Source organism: Schizosaccharomyces pombe (genome assembly GCF_000002945.2).
Source record: "Schizosaccharomyces pombe strain 972h- genome assembly, chromosome: II".
In the NCBI taxonomy this organism is placed as follows: domain Eukaryota; kingdom Fungi; phylum Ascomycota; class Schizosaccharomycetes; order Schizosaccharomycetales; family Schizosaccharomycetaceae; genus Schizosaccharomyces; species Schizosaccharomyces pombe.
In genome coordinates, this window is record NC_003423.3 from 3,041,408 (window position 1) to 3,058,823 (window position 17,416).

Consider the following 17,416-nt stretch of genomic DNA (forward strand, 5'->3'; position numbering starts at 1 on the left):
CCTATATATTATTAAAAAATATATCTACCTGAATATTACTAAAGCCCAGATTCGGTGGCCACGTATTTAGCTTAGCAGCTTTCTAAAATTTATATATTTGCATTTCACTACAAACTTCTTCTATTTTTGTTGTTTTATTTTATTTATTTAAGGGGACACACGTTTCACAATTTTGAGCAAACAGCAAGCGCTAATATTGATTCTACTAGATATCAGAATTTTTGAAGCACTTGTTTGGGAACTGTTTTAGTGACTATTAATTGTTTAAACTATTATAGTGGTTCTATCTTGGAATTTAAATAGGGTCTCAATTAAAGAAGAATTGACGACGTTTCTATCTTGAATTTGATTTTTCAAGTGTCTTGGTCATTAAATTATCTTTGCCATACATCCAATGGAACAAAAAAATTTAAATATCAATCAGGCTTCAGGTTCAAAAATCAATACCGAATTAGCTGTTCCAATTTTTCAAAGCCGTCGGAGACATCGCCCCAGACAAGGACTGAAGCGTAAAAAAGGATTCAAACGAGATGATGACTCTGGAGGCAGCAGTGAATCATCAAATGAAGATATGCGGGACAATATTCCAATTGTTTCGGGAAGAAAAAAAACCGTTCGCTTAAATCGATTGCAAAGAGAATCCGAGCAATTCGAGAACTCTGCTTTGAAAGATATAAATGTTGAATATCAGTCAAATCTAAGCGCTACTGGTGAGTCCGTTAATACTACAACTGTTTCGGCTATCAACGAAGATACGAGAGAGGTCATTTTAGGTCGACCTTCTCCGAAGTTAGCTAATCAGTCTACTCTTCCTACTGAGTTATTCCAGTCACAAAACGATTACTCTAGATTTTTGCCTAAAAGGAAAGATTTTGAGAAAAAAAGCCAAGTAGGGCCAGTTTTATCTTCCAATGCTTCTACTGTCCGTATGAATACAATTATTGACTACCAACCCGATGTTTGTAAAGATTATAAGCTCACTGGGTATTGCGGTTATGGAGATACTTGTAAATTTTTGCATATGCGAGAGGATTACAAAGCTGGATGGCAACTTGATAGAGAATGGGATTCAGTCCAGGAAAAATACAAAAAAGGAGCTAAATTGGAAGAAGGGATGGTAAAAAATGAGAAAAAAGAGGATATACCTTTCGTCTGTTTAATTTGTAAAAAGGATTACCGAAGTCCTATTGCTACCACTTGTGGTCACCATTTTTGTGAACAGTGTGCCATAACTAGATATCGTAAAACACCGACATGCATCCAGTGTGGTGCAGATACTAAAGGTTTGTTTTCTGTTGACAAAAATTTTGATCGGCTTTTGAAAAATAGAAAATCAAAGAATGACGAGGCGGTCAAGCAAAAGGTTGGTGGTTTCGAAAGTAATAATTCCGCAACTACAGAAGTTTCGGAACGTAAAGATCGTGAAGCTTCATTTCAAGGGTTTGCAGATACGTTGGCAAAACCAAATACATCGGCTCAACAAAAAATGCCTAGTTTAGGTGATAATTCAAATACAATTATTTCAAAGTATTTTATAAGAGAGATTACTGAATCCAATATAGTCCATTTCAAACGCCTCGTTCGTGTCGTTTTAGAGGCTTCTTATAGTGACAAATTCTACCGCCTAGTTCTCAAAAATCCAGATTACGCCCGCATTGCAACATTCGAAGACAAATTCGTTGGAGCCATTAGCAGCCTTGTTGCAGAAGATAATTCACTTTACGTAACAGTCTTATGTGTTCTTGCCCCTTACAGATGTCTGGGAATTGGAAGCTTATTAATTGATCACGTCAAAAAAACTGCCATAAACAATAATATAGACAGAATTTCTCTTCATGTACAAACAACAAACGAATCAGTTATTAAATGGTATACTGCTCATGGATTTAAGATTGTTAAGCAAATCAATGATTTTTACCGAAGGCTAGAAAACAAATCAGCTTTTTATATGGTGTGCCCGTTAAGTGCTCATAATAATATAATTTCAAATCACTAAAATTCACTTATATGTTTATATTACAAAAGCGATGTCAAAGACAGTTTGTAAAATTGGTTTAAGCTTTTAATATTTGATTAGTCCACCTTTTGGCTTAAAATAAACAACAGAAATCCTCAAGCAATGAAAAAAGTATTGTCAAATATAGCGTAAAGATAAGTGTCACTAGATGTGAAACAAAAATATCTAGTTCAGTGTCATTAGTTAATGATAAAAAACTCTCAGTCCATTGATGAACTAGAAACATCCTGTTTAGTTGAATTCGAGCTTATTTCGTTAGACATGCTCCCACTTGGAAGATCCTCCGAGTCAGTATGACCTTTGAAGCTCGTTAAAGACTCCGAACTTTGGTTTTTCGCCGCTTTTAAATTTTCATTCATTTTTTTTGAAGATACTAGCGGTGCAACTTCCTGAAAACTTTTCAACAGTTTACGACGAGCACCCAGTGCCATGATGCCTCGATTTTGCAAATCGAGATCACTTAACGAAACCAAAGCATCCCAATCCGTATCCTTTAAATTATTGGTATACTTGTGTAGGCGCAAACTTCTGAGCCAGCTCGGAATATCTTGCGGAAGCTCATTACCAACATGCTTGTCTGTGTTTTTAGAATGTGAAATCGATTTTCTGGTTTTATTAGATCCCCGTGAGCTTCTACGGTATGTTTGGTTCTTTGAATTATTGGGTGGAGTCTCTATTTTTTCAACTGAACTAAACGGTTGATAAGTGTAAGGAAGGGTGCAAAGGTGCATTCCTACGGGTGTCGAGATATTAGAATTAGGATCTATAGGATTCGTTAAAATCGTATTGGTAGCATGCATCTGTTGAGGTAAACCAGAACCAATTTCGTAATGATAGGGCTGAAAGGGAGGAGTTGAATTGAAATTGTTCAAGCAAAAACCACTTCGTCTCCTATCAATTTCAGAACCATGAATCAACGAGGGTAATGTAACCGGAGTAGTCGAATGTGGAAGTTCGTTGAAATAATGTTGACGATTCAACGGCGTCGATGGTTGCCCAGTTGATTTCTCAACACGAGCATTGACTACAGAATTTAGGTCATTAGCAGAAGGTACGTGCTCAAAACGAAGGGAAGATGATAAAAACGGTTTACCTTCTGTAATGCTAGATCTTCCTTCAGTTCGAGTTCGAGGTCCGATTTGGTTATTACGGTAAAACAGATAAGGCTTATCGCCTAAAGGGCGAGACTTTGGAGAATGGTTTAATAATTCAGGAGGAGGTGGTGGTGGAGGCGGAGAATAAGATATATTACTCCATCTCGAACGAGAAGACTCATCATTCAAATGTGGTGAAAATCCAAGTGGAAAAAAAGGAGCAGGAGGAGCTGAAAAAGCTCCTCTATCACGAGAATCCCAAATATTATTATGAGGAGTTTCAAAAAAAGATGTATTAGGTTTTGATGGTGTTGAATTTGACGGTAAAGACTTTTTAGATGCAGCTATTAAAAGATCAGTGGTCTTGGATGTTTTGCCGGTGGAATTGCTGGTTAAAGAAGATGTTACATTAGCATTAATTGAAGTCCCATTATTAGAAGGGGTAGGAGTATTCCGAGGACTCGTAGAAGCAGAAGAGGCAGGCGGCTCAATGGAGGAAAATGCTAAAGCCTTAGAAAGGCAATTTTTGGAAGATGCCTCACGATCCTGCGTGAGGTAAGTAGATGATACTGAAGATGTACGAACAGGAATTGGCGAAGCCGTAGAAAGAGCGTTAGAAAAGCCATGCTTTGAAGAAAATGCAGGTCCCTGGGTGGACGCGGGAGTCACCATGTTCAAATTTCCAGACAAGTTGGATTTTGTGGTCAATGAAGGAAGTGAACTTGAAAGGGAAGGTGAGTCACCTTTAGGGGACGAAGGGAGAGATTTGTCTAAAGATAAGCCAGAGTTTGAAGGAGAGGACGTAAGGCTAGACGACAGAAGTGTAGATATTTCTTGAGAAGGAAGGTGATGCAAAAGAGTCCGTAAGGTCGTCAGTCGATCTTGGAGACTTAAGGATTGAAACCAGCTTTCAAGAGTTTTCAGACGAGTCAAAAAGGATATACCAGGCTTATCAGCTCCTAAATACTCATCGAAATGTTCCGATATTGAATCTTCATTCTCTTCGGATAGAAGCTTACCGGCAACTTCTTGAGCATTTTTTAAGGTTTCGTTAGTAGACATTTCTCCAGTCGACAGATTAGAAGTGTTTAATTCTTGCTTCAATTTATCTATGGTCCTACTATTTAAAAATCGCGTAGGATAGTTTTTACCATCTACCAACGAGACAGCTATAGTTTGTTTTTGACGTGAAGATGGAGAATCAACAACGTCAAGGCACGTCTTCCGTCTTCCTTCAACCACTTCCATCTAAATCAGGCAGTATAGATTTTGAAATGAAAAATGGTCGATAAAAGAAGATAAAAGTTGAAAAAGTAGTTGATCCTAATGAACCTAAGTTCCCCCTCTAAACTAACTCCTTATAATCAAATCTGCCTCGCTGAATCTTCAAATTGATGAGTAAAAACAAATGATAAAAGGAGATCCCTAGGAATTTAAAAACGACCAGCGTCGAAGCAGGGATCTTTGTTTTGAAAAATGACTACTAGTTGGTGGAAGGAGGAAAGACGGATAAATGTTAGTTCGGGGTCCGCTATATTTAGCGATATGCAAGCCAGTATGCCAAAAAAATAGTTGATTTTACACTTGTTTGCAGAAAATGTTAGTTCTTTCAGATATTCTTGTTTACTGAATTGCATAAAATATACTATGTTTACTCAGACATCTAAATTGGTCTTCTCTTATTTTCTTACTCACGATTACCACTTCAGCAAATGGCTTCGTAATGAATCTACACGTGCAGATGCTATGTTTGCTTTGTAATTCGTTGTCCAATAAACTGAAACATGTTTATATTTGCTTTATATTTACAAAATCAGGTAAATGTTGTAAACTGTATCTACATGTCTATATATTCAAATCAAAAGATTATTACCAAGTAACTTAGCCATTGTACAAAGCATTCAATAAATAAATATATCCGGAAGATTCAACTTGGTGATTTTTTCGCGGATTTACATTGTAGTATATAAACAACTTGTTATTTAATAATACAAAGAATGACTTACTTTTGAGGAAAAGAAGAAGCCTATTTTTCTAATGTAATCATTCATCTTTATGGAATTAAGAAAGTTATCCACTTTCCTGTACTTTACGAGTTGCTTTAAAATTCATGAACTTAAACTGTTGGCACATCACTTAATCATTTATTGTACAACTTGAAGAATTTTTTTACTTTTAAAAAAGTATAGAATATATTTGTTAATCGTAATTTCTTTAAAATACTACTCGTAGAACTATTTGACAGCATTCACTTTTCCGCATAGTTATTCCCACAGTCAGCGAAGCAGCATCACACCCCCCTTAACCCACTCAATACTCCGAACAACAACATTATGTTTCGTTTATCAAATTACATGCTGAGAAAATCACAATTTCCTCAAGGTTTAGTACGTGCTCCTTTTGGAATTCGTGGTTATGCCCAAGCTGTTCAGAAAAATGAAAAATTAGTACTTTCCATGGCATTGCCATACCAAACCATCTATGAGAAGGTTCCTGTAACTCAGGTCGACATCCCTGCGGAAGATGGCGAGATGGGTATCCTTAAAGATCATGTTCCCATGATTCAGTGTCTTAAGCCAGGAGTTATTTCTGTTACTGATGAATCCAGCAACAAATCAAAATATTTCATTTCTGGAGGATTTGCGGTACAACAGCCTTCTAATGAACTTTCTATCACCGTTCCTGAAGCTTATAAACTTGAAGACTTTTCTTCTTCTGTCGCAAATCAACTTCTTGAAAAGCACAAAGCTGAGATGAATTCTTCTGATGAGGGGGTTGCTGCCGAGGCGGCGGTTCGAGTCAGTGTTTTGGAATCCCTCGTTCGCGCTTTAAAATAAGCTAGCAATATTTCTAGTTGGCTGCTGATTTTACAGTTGTGTACATGAAAGTAAACAGGTTATGTTGTGATTCCTTCATAGTGTACACTCTTTTTCGAAAGAACGAAGTTTATAAGTTTGGGGATTTATTACTAGTGTCTTTTCTCAACTGATATCAATAGGTTTTGTTCCAACATATGTTTTTAGCTTCAATCCCAATCCCATCTCTGATTACGAATACATTTAACAGCAAATACAATTATTTTTTTTTCGATGGAAATTATGTTTTTCAATTATACTCAATGATTACATATTGTGTAATGTATTTTACCAGTAGATTTAAAGCGGTGTTTTTCATGCACCGATTGCAAAGTTTTGTCATAGTCATTAGCAATTTTGGCGACTACATGTGAATACAAAAATCTCTATCACAATTTATTTTACAATAAAAGAAGCTGAAAACCCTTAAAAGCCGAAAATTGTTATCTCAATCCAATAACGACTCAAAATTGCATTAACTCTGCTATTGACTTTATTTACTACCCACGCCGTAGCGCACTTTATTTAGTACCAAACATATTGCATGCATGTTGACTTTCCGTATGCTTTTAGTGCATAAAATTCGAAAATCATCAATCACATATAATGATTACATTCCTTGAAGTATTTGTTTACTTCTATTTCTTCCCGCTGTTAGTCTTCATCACATTGCAGTATCCACGATGGACGTTTAATAAATGGAAAGCTTTACTACCAGTATCTGCCTATATTTCTTTTTACTTCATTATAATATCCTCTTTTTCTACTCACTTAAATATTTTATATTTCAACCTGTCCAAGTCTATGGTTAGTTTTGCACAGGTACCCCTTGAAGAGTATCTGAATTTGTTAGGTCATTCACTACTTACATCCATTATTTATGTTATGCTTAAGAGAAGATTCTACGAGCAATCCGTTTACAACGCAAAGAATGGCATGCTTGTTTATGTCAATGCCATTTTTGCTGTAGTAGGTATTTATTGTTCGGTAGTTCATAAATCCATTCTGCAAATTGGAGTCACATTAACATTTATTTGTCCTATGCTTTCATTTTTGCTTTGTTTTCGTATAATTATATCTCAAAAGGCTGCATTAGTGAGCATAGGTATTAGTACTTTGTACTACTGTTTTGTTCAATTCATGGAAGTGAAATCTGCTTTAATTTCATATGATCGTTCTCTTTTTAAGTTCTACCCCATTGATCTCTTTGTTTTGCTTTTGTCTCAGAGCTTCATCTGTATTATAGCGTTTGGTGTTTCCGATTTTATTAATTTTCAGAAGGAGGAACGTAATTTTCGAGGAAAATCTAATTCAGCATTTTATAACGATTTCATTCAATCTTTCAAAAGTGAGGATTTGATCCAGGAATATGAATCTTCTCTTTTATTAGAACCATCACTTCGTTTGCGAATTAGTTACCTTGCGCTTTTTTTAAAAAATACTTTGCAGTTCGGATACATACGGAAAAAGGAAAATGTAAATTTGAATCTCGTAAAAACTCCTAAGTATGACGATTTAACGAAAATGAACCTCAGTTCTTCGACTGCTAATACACTAATCAAAGGTATTCAATCATACAACTTTCAAAATTATGAAAAGGCATATTCTTTACTAGCTGCTGGAGTTACCAATTCTTTGCTTGAATGGACAAACACTAGTGTCTCAGATAAAGAATATTTGCGAATTCAGTGCTTTATTCAATCTTGCTTGCAATATCGTTTAACCCAGGATGAAAAATATCTCATTGATTTGGATGTGAAAGTTTGCAGTCTATTCAATACAAGTGCTCGTGAAGCTCTTATCCATTATGCAAAAGCTATGAAATTACTGTCAAAGTACAATAGTCGTGAAAATATGATTACCAAATTACGTGAAAGTAGTTTATATCTCCTATATGCGCCTACTGATGCATTTCTTTTACTTTTATTGGGTCTATTGATGAGACTTGTATTGTTGAATTATGGTATTTGGCATGATAGACGATCTGCCCTTAAATTTACGGACATCGATTATTTCGTGTTTTCGGACGCATCAAAATATGTCTCCATAGGAATGTCACCGTATATGCGTGACACATATCGCTATACTCCAATGTTGGCAATTTTGCTTCTTCCTACTCAATACGGATTTCCGTCGTGGGGTAAATATTTGTTTTCAATATCAGACTTAATTGCTGGGTGGCTTATGATTAAGCTCTTATCTAGGAGGATATCTTACAAAAGGTCGTTAATTTACTCTTCCTTCTGGATATTGAACCCATTCGTCGCCATAATCAGTACTCGAGGGAATTGTGAAGCCATTCTTGGTATATTGAGCATTGCTTTGTTGTATTTGATCGAAAAAAAATCAGTTTGGCTAGCTAGCCTAATACTTGGGTTTTCTGTGCATTTTAAAATTTACCCATTTATGTATGGGATTGCTTTCTTAGTATATTTTTCAAAACCAAAAAAAGGGTCCACTTTCATGGAAAAATTTCTATCTTTATTATCGATTAATCAGTTAAAGATTGTTGTTGGTTCTTTGTTTATGTTTACGATATGTAATTTATTGATGTATTACCTTTACGGGTCTCCATTCCTTGAACATACATATCTTTACCACTTTGGTAGAACAGATCATCGACATAATTTCTCTCTACATCATTTAAACTTATACTATGAATCATCTTTCGGAGCAAAAGCGTCTTCTTTATTTGCATTTCTGCCGCAGTTAAGTTTGTGCATGCTAATACCCTTGGTCTTTGGAAAAAAGAATTTACCTGGGACTCTATTTGCCCAAACATTTGCATTTGTAACCTTTAATAAGGTTTGTACCAGTCAGGTATGTTAAGTTTGAAATTAGAAGAATGACGGATTATACTAACAACTTAGTATTTTATGTGGTATCTAGTATTTCTACCTCTGGTTTTACCAAACTCTAAGCTTTTAAGTAAGAAGGGACTTATTTGTCTGTCTCTGTGGATTATTGGTCAGCTGTTATGGCTTATTAGTGCATACAATTTAGAAATGTTGGGAAAATCGGTATTTATACCTCTTTGGCTTTCCGGCTTACTTTTTTTTTTTTTTAATGTTTATGAATTAAAAATAATATTAGATTCTTTGTAGTTAATAATCAATCTGTTTTAAGTTCTATGCAATAGATGATTTTTATAAGGATGTTCTACATTATTTCTTCACCACCGCATTAATAAGTGTAAACATTGGAAGATGACCACCCCCATTGTTTTTTGCAACCCCAGCAATATAGAAGAAAGCCTTTTGTATATTAACAAATCTTTATTTTCCAAAGGAGTAATACAAGCTGAAAAGTTACGCCTTTCTCATGACATTCGTGATAATTGCAACATAGTGAACATCATATATCGTTTATTAAGAGCAACTGACGAAGAACGTTTAGAAAAGGAATCTCTTCTTGATGCTATTAAAAATAATGAATATGAAAAGCAAAGAGATAACAATACAATAAAACGGCTCAAAAATGAGTTGGAGCTTTATCAAAACGAATGTCAATTGCAACTGAATAAAGTTAGAACACTGGAAAGAGATCAAGCTGAATTAATTACACAAAATAAAGGTTTGAAAGATGTAAATGCTAAAAATGAATTGACTTTGAAGGCATTAAAGAATCAATTATCTGTTTCATTACGCCAGCATGAGCAACAAATGGAGACTTTGAAAGGTAACTATGGACTAGTGAAAGCTCGAAAAGGAAGAAACCTAAATAGTATGTTAATCGTTAAAGAGCCTATTAAGCAAAACACAAATGCCCCCATACTACCTGAGACCGCTTCATTTTTGCAACAGAATGATGAAAATTCCAATTTCCTTAACAGTAGGGTGAATAACGATGAATTTCAATTGTTAAAAGGATTAAATAACGAATTGAAAAAAAGTAACGGAACACTTTTGACATGTTTAAGTGGTACCTTGAATTCACTGGTAGAGATGTTAAGTCCTTTATACGAACGTCCTAACTCGAACCCGTTTGAAGTATGTGAACTGAATGCTATCCTTCTTGATGCAAAAATTCAAAATCAGCTGCTTTTTATTCGTAATCTGTTGCATGAACGTAAATATGTTTCAATTGATGAATTGGATGCAATATTAGAGGAAAACGAGAAAAATAAACATTTGATAAACATTCTTCAAAAGGAGAACAAAAGAGTTTTTGAATTTTTAACAAATATGCACGACAAATTTTGACTGACTTTTAACGTAATAATTTGCTGCTTCGATTTCTTAAACGAAAGCCAATTTATTAATAATAAAGAACGCAATTCAAAGACACTTATATTCCTCTTTGAGAACTGGAAGATTGCTTTTTATTTTTTTAAATATTTATTTATTGTAAACAAGTGCATCTTCTTTCACTAAGTACAGAATTTTGAAGGCAAATTTCTATTCTCAATTGAACGATTTAACATACCTTAAAATGTGAAACTGTTAAACAGTGCACCAGGGCTTTGAAAGCATGTTGTTAAAGGATTGTAGGCACTAGCTCAAGAAAGTCGATTTAATTATTTCCATGTAAAAGTTAGTTGGAGCACTTACGATTGTGTTTAATCTTCAAAAAAATAATTAACCGGAATATTTTCTAAAAAGTCATAAGTTATTTTTAATTCTTTTTTATATTTGTAAAAAAACACCTACATAATTATAAATATATTGATATTTCGAATTTCAATTCTGCTCAAAACTACTAACACACCCCTAATAGAACAAAATATTTAAGGTACTAGTAAGCTTCAAAAATCATTATTGGTGGTTTTGTTAAAAAAGTAAAAATCAGAGTTACTATAATGATAAATAAATTTTAACAATTTTTTTTTTTAATTATACTTTTTAAGCGAATACGTTGGTGTATTAATTTTATTGGCGACAAGTCTTTAGCGAATTTAGAATAGCATTAGTAGTGTGATCAAGTACATTAGTTTTTTTTGTCAAATGTGTTCAATGTTAAACAATATAATTACCTTTTGTTATTGAAATCACATTTTCTTATTGTTTACATTTTTTAACATATAGTGCTATATATCAAGGATCGTTAAGTAGCATTGTGCATTCCCTGATACATTATGGCGCTTGCTTGGACTGCCATTTGGTTGCTCTACTTACACTATTCCACATTGAGATAAAGAATGGGTTATGAGGAGGCTTTCTTTAGATGGGCATTTCTTATAGCTACTGTTTACGTTGCGTACTATTTTTTAGTCTCAAGTGATAAAAAATTAGCTACCAAACCTCAAAAGTCTAAGCTTACTAAGTTGGGTAAACAGAAACAGAGGCAGAAACAAAAGAACACTAAGAAGGATACTTTGGTTAATCGAGAAACTCCCTCTAAAAAATCCCAAAAATTGGAAACCTCAGATGCCCTAAAGTCGAAATCGAAAGACTCTTCAAAGAAGGAACCCGTGGTAGTGCCAAAGAAGGGCACACCTAAAATTTTCCAAGAAAATCATAAAGTCAAGAAAGTAAAGTCTCCTAAGAAGGAGAAATTGGTCGGAAAAAATCCTGCTGAAAAGGAGGATACTACGGACGTTGAAGATACTCAAAAATTAGAACAGAAACATTCAACTACCCCTTCCTCTTTGAAAATGAAGTCATCAATATCTCTCGCCGCTATTACAGCAGATGACTCTTTACATAATTCGTTTTCTTCAAACGATATCGATGATGGCTTTCAAACTGTTACCAGCTCCAGGTCGTACGGCAAAAAGAAATCCACTGAACCTCTTACCAAAAGGCAACGTCAAAATCAACAAAAAAAGCTACGGGCTAAAGAAATGCAAGAACTTGCAGATGAAGAACAACGAAGAAGGCTTGCTGCACATAGAAAAGAGCTTCATGAAGCAAATAGGCCTCGTGGAGGGCTAAACAATTCTAGCCGTTCTGCTTACTCTTATATTAACAACGGTCAAGCAGGCTCTTCCAAAGGTAACCGATATGATAGTTTGTGGTAGGAACTCATATCACGCTTTAATGATCACAGAAATACATCTCAACACCTAATCCGCCATATTTGCTTTAAAAAAAGTAGTTTTATTTTATATAGTTGCTCACTACAATTCTCGCTATTGTACATGTGAATCCCATTGCGTTAAAAATTAGACAAGATATAAGAATAATGTACAATTAATAAACATCTTTTAAATCAACGAAATAACACAGAGACCATACTTCGCAAACAAACAAATTGGCTATTTACAAAAATTGAATTACAAGCTGTTTGGATTTATTCGCTATCGCTCTCAACAATCCGACGCTTCACTCTTCTTTGTACAGAACCATCACCGACAGAAGTCTCTGTAACGGTCTCGGATCTGTCAGTTTCCACTGCGCTAGGAATTACCTCATCGTCTTCATATTTATTAATAGTAGCTCGTGCTACACTTGCTTCTTTATCCGCATCAAATCCTTTTATATCGGAGCCAGCTCCAACTTCTTCTTCATCCTCTTCATCTTCTTCTTGTTCCTCTTCTTGTTCCTCTTCCTCTTCCTCTTCCGCTATAAAGTCACCAAGGTCATCTTCTTCATTTTCTTCCAGATCCTTATTATAACCACGATATTGACCAGCTCCTTCTTGTTTAATTCGTTTTAAACGATCCATACGGTCACTGTCAATGATTTCATTTTGTTCGCTATAAGTAGAACGGGGACCGTAGAAGGAAGAGTAATCCTCTTCTTCTTCTCCTGTTCCATTCTGATAATTGTTCAATTGCTTTCTTTTCTCTAAACGTCGCCGAGCTCGACTTCGTTCCTCCTCATATTTTTCAGCCTGACGCTTTAGTAGTTCTGGATCCTTTTCAATAATAATTTCTTGTACGCTTCGACTAGGAACCTGGACTGTGGTGAGACGCATAGATGGCAATTTTGATCTTGTAGCAGTGTTAATGGCTGAAGGGAGGAATGTAAAACTGCTTTTGAAGGATGTTTGAACTCTCAGTAAATGTTGTGCTTCATGTGAGGCAGTAACAAAAGTTGGTTGAGATATTAATTTATTTTGGGTATCATATATGTCGTTACCAATGCGAAGTGAATATGAACCATCAGACCATTGTACAATTTGCGCATTCGATTGATAGCTTCCAGACGGCCCCAATCGCCAGCGGACAGTATTATCAACTTTATGTTTTATTCTTTGACCCCAATGCGCGTCGTGTTCTAATAAAGCTGCATCTGCTTCGGCTTCCGCGGCGTACTGCTCTGGATCGTACGGAGTCTGTTCCACAGAAAGGAAATTTGGAATATGAGCATGAAACACGTCATTACTAGCAGAAGCTGGTGATTTGAAATTGGGAACAGCGACTTCAAGGACTTTCTTTACAGGAACACTAACATTTGTTAGGATGCATAGATTTAAATAGCTTGCTATAGTAAAAGACGCTAATTTTTGATTTTTTACTAAAAAGCCTCATGAAGCGATTTATTACTTTCACCACTGTGGCAGCTGTATAATAAATACACATTTAGAACTACCATCGGCTAGAATCAATTCGCTTCATCTATAAGACTGCAACTTACTCTGCTTCAGGGGCTTCAGTAGCCTCTTCTGTATTCGAAAACAAGCCGTCATCGCTAACGGCTGTTTCACTATCGTTTTCTATATGGCCATTTATAAGTTCATCTTGCTGCGAAGTATGATTGTCTTCATTCTCACTAAACAAATCATCTTCCTCTTGACCGTTGCGGATGTCTTCTTTAGAATCCGACATTAAATCTATTTAAATTCCTCAAAAATTCACCAGTCTAAACTTTCCAGATTGGTTCCGGTCAGAATACGTATGGTGTTGTACTAAGATGCATTAAATTGAATAATCACTAGAAGGTACAATCCTGTTACTTGTAGTGCATGGTGGTGGTAGAAAGCTTAGGGTAGCTCATAGTTAAAACCCATACCCGTGTTTCCACTTTATATTTTGAGTTATATTTATTATTGTCAAAGTATATAGCGAATATTTTTTGTAAAATCATTTAAAATCTGATAATTTAACTTTTACTTTTATTGTATTGTTAGGTGTACAGGCGAATTATCTACTATTTTGATTACAGACCTCAAGCTTGTTAAGATTTATTTTTGATTTTTAATTCTTCCTTCTTATAAAATGGCACCTGCACCACCGCCTCCTCCTCCAGCACCAGCGCCTGCTGCTGCTGCTCCGGCCCCCCCTCTAATGACCGGAGATCGATCAGCTCTGCTCAATTCTATCCAGAAAGGAAAGAAACTAAAAAAAGCTACAACGAACGACCGATCGGCTCCCGTTGTCGGAGGAGGTGTCGTAGGCGAACGTAAATCTAACACTCCAAAAAGCTTTGCTGCTCCTCCTGTACCCACAGGCGCACCCTCTTTACCGACTTCTTCAAATAATACTCAGCAAGCAGAAGAGAGACCTTCCATGCCTGCATTAGGAGGTTTATTTGCTGGCGGCATGCCTAAGCTTCGTCATATTGGAAAGTCAAGTGCTTCAGCCGCACCACCTTCCGCTCCTGCTCCTCCTACTCCACAATCTGAGTTGCGTCCGCCAACAAGTGCGCCCCCTCGACCTTCAATTCCTCCACCATCTCCTGCATCTGCTCCACCTATTCCTTCAAAGGCACCTCCTATTCCATCGTCTCTACCTCCACCTGCACAACCTGCTGCACCGGTGAAATCTCCTCCTTCAGCTCCTTCATTGCCCTCAGCGGTACCTCCGATGCCACCTAAAGTTCCTCCACCTCCTCTATCTCAAGCTCCTGTTGCTAATACATCATCACGCCCTTCTTCTTTTGCTCCACCAGCAGGACATGCACCTAACGTTACATCAGAATCTCCTAAATTTCCTAATAGAGGTCCATCCATTCCTTCAGCTTCTGTTCCTCCAGTTCCTCCATCTTCTTACGTCTTGCAGCAGCGACCTAATCGTGGTAAGTTTGCGATCATTAAAAGCATTATTTTTTTATTAACACAAAACTCTAGTTGATGATCATGGAAGATTCCACTTTAAGGATGATAGTTACTTACCAATTCCTCATCCCTTTCTTGGAGTCCCTAAAGTTTATCGGGGTGGTAGTGGCACTACGGTCCCTTTGAATCTCTCTTCATTTTAACAAATCTTTTTAAAGCTGTGTACGATTAATCTACTACCAGTGTTTAGTTGTTAAACACAGAATTTTCTTTCGTTAGATGGATACTAATAATTACTCAGTGATAGAAAAAAACTAAAAATTCATGCGGCCTTTTTTATGAATATTAAAATTATTTATAAAGATTCATTAATCCTTATAAATAAATCGTTAAATAAACTCTAAAATTAATAAATTAATGTATAAAAAAGGATTATCGTACAACAAAAAAACGAATGTTCTTAAATAGCCCCAAAAAACTCCCAATTGCCCAAATTTAGTAAAAAGTTACGACTGCTCTTCGTCAAATAACATATCCAAAGCTTCATAGTTGATTTTTTTTGAAAAAGCTCTTTGTTGCATCATTTCTTTTGCACTTTCAGCAGCAGTATCGGCTATTCCATCACTAGTGCTATCTCTAGGACGATATCGTCTTCTTTTACGAGGTTGTCGGACAATTCCTTTTTTTAAATCTTCTTGGAGTTTTAAATTTTTCGCCTCTTCCTCAGCTAAATAATCTTTATTCAACTCCATCCAAACTTGAGTTTTAGTCAATATTTCATCCTTGTCAAGCAAAATATCTTCAATTTCATCATCATCAACGTCTTCTAAGGTAACTTCTTCCTCCGAAAATTTAACGTTAACTTGTAGAGAAATCTTTCTAAGTTCATCGCCCTTAAGGGTTTCAGTAACCTCTTTCCTAATTTCTCTTTCATCGGCCTTCAAATGCACAGGAGTTTCTTGAGATTCAACTTTTACTGTTTGCGAAAGCTCTTCAGACTTAACTTCGTTGCCATCAAAATCCGGGGTCCTTTTAATAGGGGACATGTATTCTTGTGTGTGATCAATGTTTGAAACTTTTTGAGCACCGTATTGTTGAAACTTTTGATTTTTAGTAAAGCTAGGAGGATCGCTCTGTCCTTCCAGCCAAATGTTTCGAAAGTCGGCGATTGAAAGATCACCGCTCTCAGTTAATTTAAACTCATCAAGGCGTTTTTGAATAGTGATATCCGCAACTTTCACGACATGAACCACTTCTCGTACGCTTCGTCGAAAATTATTCATTCTTGCTGCAATGAGTAAGCATGCACCACAAATTCCAGCTGGCCGACGACCAATTTGCATCCAGTCTCTATTCATTCGCGCTACCAATCTGATAGCGTCGTTTGCGACACGATGTGTTTCCGGTCCAAATTCGAGTAAAGAAGCAAATCTACTGATATATAAAGACGGATCTAAAAGAGGTAAATTAGGCCTTAAAACGCGGCACAACTTGAGAAAAGTAGACCCAAGCTTAAAAACGTTAATTTGCAAAATATCAGAAAAATCGATTAACATATGAGACGTCTTAGATATCCGGCAAACAATATACAAACAGGATGCAACAACGTATTGCGATCTCCTTCCTTTTATAAAGTTGTTGTTAATTGCCAGTGTAAAGTAGCGAACTGCTGCTTCGATATGGCGTTCGTTAAGTTTTAAAGCAATTGCCAATGCCGAAATTCGGCGACGTCCGTTTGCAATGGTAAGTTCTCTGGATTCTACGGATCCTTGATTTCTGTAAGGGCCACCAAAAGTCCGAGCATGAGCTAAAGCTGTGTTAGATATAAGTCGATGAAAAATATGGACGAAGAGGTGTCTATTAGTAAAAGATCAAACCAAAATTTAACACAGACTGAACAAAAAAAGGTGACTGCATCAGAACTGTAAAACACCGCATTGCTGGATGATTGCCTTCTAACTTACTTTGATCATTACTCACAAGAGAACCCTGAACAACAGCTGCACCAGTTGAAGCCTCTCCGAATGTCACTTCCGAAACAATTGCATCTTGCTCGACGACAACACCGCATTGTGTACTATTCAATGGTTAGCAGTCAATTGCCACGTTAAAATTATATAATAAAAAAAACAACTTACCAATATGTATTTCCAGAAGCGGTATCAGATTCAAAAGTAGTTGAACCGCAATTTGGACATCCCATGGCGAATAACTGAAAACACTTGGGCGTTAGCTGTTTGGGAAATGGTATTTATCAAAGATTAAGTTTAACCCACATGGAGTACTTAAGTGGGGGGGGGGGAAAGAAATATCACTGCAAATATGCATACTAGCATATATTTTAAAGGTCTACAGAGAATTTAATCGGGTTTAATTGTTTGTTATTTTATTTTGTTTTTTTGTTCTTTTTTAATGGTTTGGAAATGAAGAGCGTTAAAATAAAATTAAAAATAGTAAATTGAACTTTGCTTCTGTATATGGTATTTGGACTTTTTAGTTTAATATATATTATAACAATTTTTACTAGTAAATTCTCTAGTTTATCTCGAGCATTGCAAGTTTAGCAAATG

The 17,416-nt window shown here is 35.9% G+C and overlaps 9 protein-coding genes and 6 long non-coding RNA genes across 15 annotated transcripts; 9 read left to right on the forward strand and 6 right to left on the reverse strand.

Annotated features, from left to right (window-relative positions):
• Positions 1 to 53: 53 nt before the first annotated feature.
• On the forward strand, positions 54 to 2,117 carry cwf24 (zf-C3HC4 domain-containing and GCN5-like protein cwf24). Its single transcript, NM_001022177.3, has one exon. It carries the CDS (start codon positions 395 to 397, stop codon positions 1,994 to 1,996), a length of 1,602 nt encoding a protein of 533 aa, NP_596257.1. The 5' UTR covers positions 54 to 394; the 3' UTR covers positions 1,997 to 2,117.
• Positions 233 to 4,603, reverse strand: vts1 (RNA hairpin-binding protein). The gene has a single exon (NM_001022178.3). It carries the CDS (start codon positions 4,357 to 4,359, stop codon positions 2,218 to 2,220), a length of 2,142 nt encoding a protein of 713 aa, NP_596258.1. The 5' UTR covers positions 4,360 to 4,603; the 3' UTR covers positions 233 to 2,217.
• Positions 2,464 to 2,972, forward strand: SPOM_SPNCRNA.5937. Its single transcript, NR_195288.1, has one exon. It is a non-coding gene; the product is annotated as a non-coding RNA (long non-coding RNA).
• Positions 3,399 to 4,160, forward strand: SPOM_SPNCRNA.5938. Its single transcript, NR_195289.1, has one exon. It is a non-coding gene; the product is annotated as a non-coding RNA (long non-coding RNA).
• Positions 4,284 to 5,106, forward strand: SPOM_SPNCRNA.5939. The gene has a single exon (NR_195290.1). It is a non-coding gene; the product is annotated as a non-coding RNA (long non-coding RNA).
• Positions 5,107 to 5,339: 233 nt separating this feature from the next.
• SPOM_SPNCRNA.5940 lies at positions 5,340 to 5,918 on the reverse strand. The gene has a single exon (NR_195291.1). It is a non-coding gene; the product is annotated as a non-coding RNA (long non-coding RNA).
• atp16 (F1-ATPase delta subunit atp16) lies at positions 5,434 to 6,259 on the forward strand. The gene has a single exon (NM_001022179.3). It carries the CDS (start codon positions 5,445 to 5,447, stop codon positions 5,946 to 5,948), a length of 504 nt encoding a protein of 167 aa, NP_596259.2. The 5' UTR covers positions 5,434 to 5,444; the 3' UTR covers positions 5,949 to 6,259.
• Positions 6,260 to 6,493: 234 nt separating this feature from the next.
• On the forward strand, positions 6,494 to 9,097 carry gpi14 (pig-M family mannosyltransferase). Its single transcript, NM_001022180.3, has 2 exons — positions 6,494 to 8,786; positions 8,837 to 9,097. Exons 1-2 carry the CDS (start codon positions 6,573 to 6,575, stop codon positions 9,068 to 9,070), a joined length of 2,448 nt encoding a protein of 815 aa, NP_596260.1. The 5' UTR covers positions 6,494 to 6,572; the 3' UTR covers positions 9,071 to 9,097.
• SPOM_SPNCRNA.5941 lies at positions 6,808 to 7,242 on the reverse strand. Its single transcript, NR_195292.1, has one exon. It is a non-coding gene; the product is annotated as a non-coding RNA (long non-coding RNA).
• Positions 9,064 to 10,250, reverse strand: SPOM_SPNCRNA.5942. The gene has a single exon (NR_195293.1). It is a non-coding gene; the product is annotated as a non-coding RNA (long non-coding RNA).
• Positions 9,144 to 10,552, forward strand: msd1 (microtubule-anchoring factor Msd1). Its single transcript, NM_001022181.3, has one exon. The coding sequence runs from the start codon at positions 9,173 to 9,175 to the stop codon at positions 10,166 to 10,168; it is 996 nt and encodes a 331-aa protein (NP_596261.1). The 5' UTR covers positions 9,144 to 9,172; the 3' UTR covers positions 10,169 to 10,552.
• Positions 10,553 to 11,065: 513 nt separating this feature from the next.
• SPOM_SPBC13E7.07 (uncharacterized protein) lies at positions 11,066 to 13,948 on the forward strand. The gene has a single exon (NM_001022182.3). The coding sequence runs from the start codon at positions 11,104 to 11,106 to the stop codon at positions 11,923 to 11,925; it is 822 nt and encodes a 273-aa protein (NP_596262.1). The 5' UTR covers positions 11,066 to 11,103; the 3' UTR covers positions 11,926 to 13,948.
• On the reverse strand, positions 11,113 to 13,733 carry leo1 (RNA polymerase II-associated Paf1 complex protein Leo1). Its single transcript, NM_001022183.3, has 2 exons — positions 13,487 to 13,733; positions 11,113 to 13,296 (listed from the first exon to the last, which is right to left on the reverse strand). Exons 1-2 carry the CDS (start codon positions 13,675 to 13,677, stop codon positions 12,198 to 12,200), a joined length of 1,290 nt encoding a protein of 429 aa, NP_596263.1. The 5' UTR covers positions 13,678 to 13,733; the 3' UTR covers positions 11,113 to 12,197.
• vrp1 (verprolin) lies at positions 13,858 to 17,396 on the forward strand. The gene is made up of 4 exons (NM_001355798.2): positions 13,858 to 14,866; positions 14,919 to 15,677; positions 15,716 to 16,589; positions 16,669 to 17,396. Exons 1-2 carry the CDS (start codon positions 14,068 to 14,070, stop codon positions 15,047 to 15,049), a joined length of 930 nt encoding a protein of 309 aa, NP_001342958.1. The 5' UTR covers positions 13,858 to 14,067; the 3' UTR covers positions 15,050 to 15,677; positions 15,716 to 16,589; positions 16,669 to 17,396.
• Positions 14,630 to 17,070, reverse strand: brf1 (transcription factor TFIIIB subunit Brf1). Its single transcript, NM_001355799.2, has 4 exons — positions 16,985 to 17,070; positions 16,811 to 16,923; positions 14,964 to 16,653; positions 14,630 to 14,857 (listed from the first exon to the last, which is right to left on the reverse strand). Exons 1-3 carry the CDS (start codon positions 17,047 to 17,049, stop codon positions 15,353 to 15,355), a joined length of 1,479 nt encoding a protein of 492 aa, NP_001342959.1. The 5' UTR covers positions 17,050 to 17,070; the 3' UTR covers positions 14,630 to 14,857; positions 14,964 to 15,352.
• Positions 17,397 to 17,416: the final 20 nt, after the last annotated feature.

Coding starts and splice junctions, on each gene's coding strand:
- gpi14 (NM_001022180.3), top strand. CDS start 6,573: ATGATTACATTCCTTGAAGTATTTGTTTACTTCTATTTCTTCCCGCTG. Junction 8,787..8,836: donor ATAAGGTTTGTACCAGTCAG/GTATGTTAAGTT, acceptor CTAACAACTTAG/TATTTTATGTGGTATCTAGT.
- cwf24 (NM_001022177.3), top strand. CDS start 395: ATGGAACAAAAAAATTTAAATATCAATCAGGCTTCAGGTTCAAAAATC.
- atp16 (NM_001022179.3), top strand. CDS start 5,445: ATGTTTCGTTTATCAAATTACATGCTGAGAAAATCACAATTTCCTCAA.
- msd1 (NM_001022181.3), top strand. CDS start 9,173: ATGACCACCCCCATTGTTTTTTGCAACCCCAGCAATATAGAAGAAAGC.
- vrp1 (NM_001355798.2), top strand. CDS start 14,068: ATGGCACCTGCACCACCGCCTCCTCCTCCAGCACCAGCGCCTGCTGCT. Junction 14,867..14,918: donor GCAGCAGCGACCTAATCGTG/GTAAGTTTGCGA, acceptor ACAAAACTCTAG/TTGATGATCATGGAAGATTC.
- SPOM_SPBC13E7.07 (NM_001022182.3), top strand. CDS start 11,104: ATGGGTTATGAGGAGGCTTTCTTTAGATGGGCATTTCTTATAGCTACT.
- vts1 (NM_001022178.3), bottom strand. CDS start 4,359: ATGGAAGTGGTTGAAGGAAGACGGAAGACGTGCCTTGACGTTGTTGAT.
- brf1 (NM_001355799.2), bottom strand. CDS start 17,049: ATGGGATGTCCAAATTGCGGTTCAACTACTTTTGAATCTGATACCGCT. Junction 16,924..16,984: donor GCTTCTGGAAATACATATTG/GTAAGTTGTTTT, acceptor ACCATTGAATAG/TACACAATGCGGTGTTGTCG. Junction 16,654..16,810: donor TCTTGTGAGTAATGATCAAA/GTAAGTTAGAAG, acceptor ACACAGCTTTAG/CTCATGCTCGGACTTTTGGT.
- leo1 (NM_001022183.3), bottom strand. CDS start 13,677: ATGTCGGATTCTAAAGAAGACATCCGCAACGGTCAAGAGGAAGATGAT. Junction 13,297..13,486: donor ACTGAAGCCCCTGAAGCAGA/GTAAGTTGCAGT, acceptor AACAAATGTTAG/TGTTCCTGTAAAGAAAGTCC.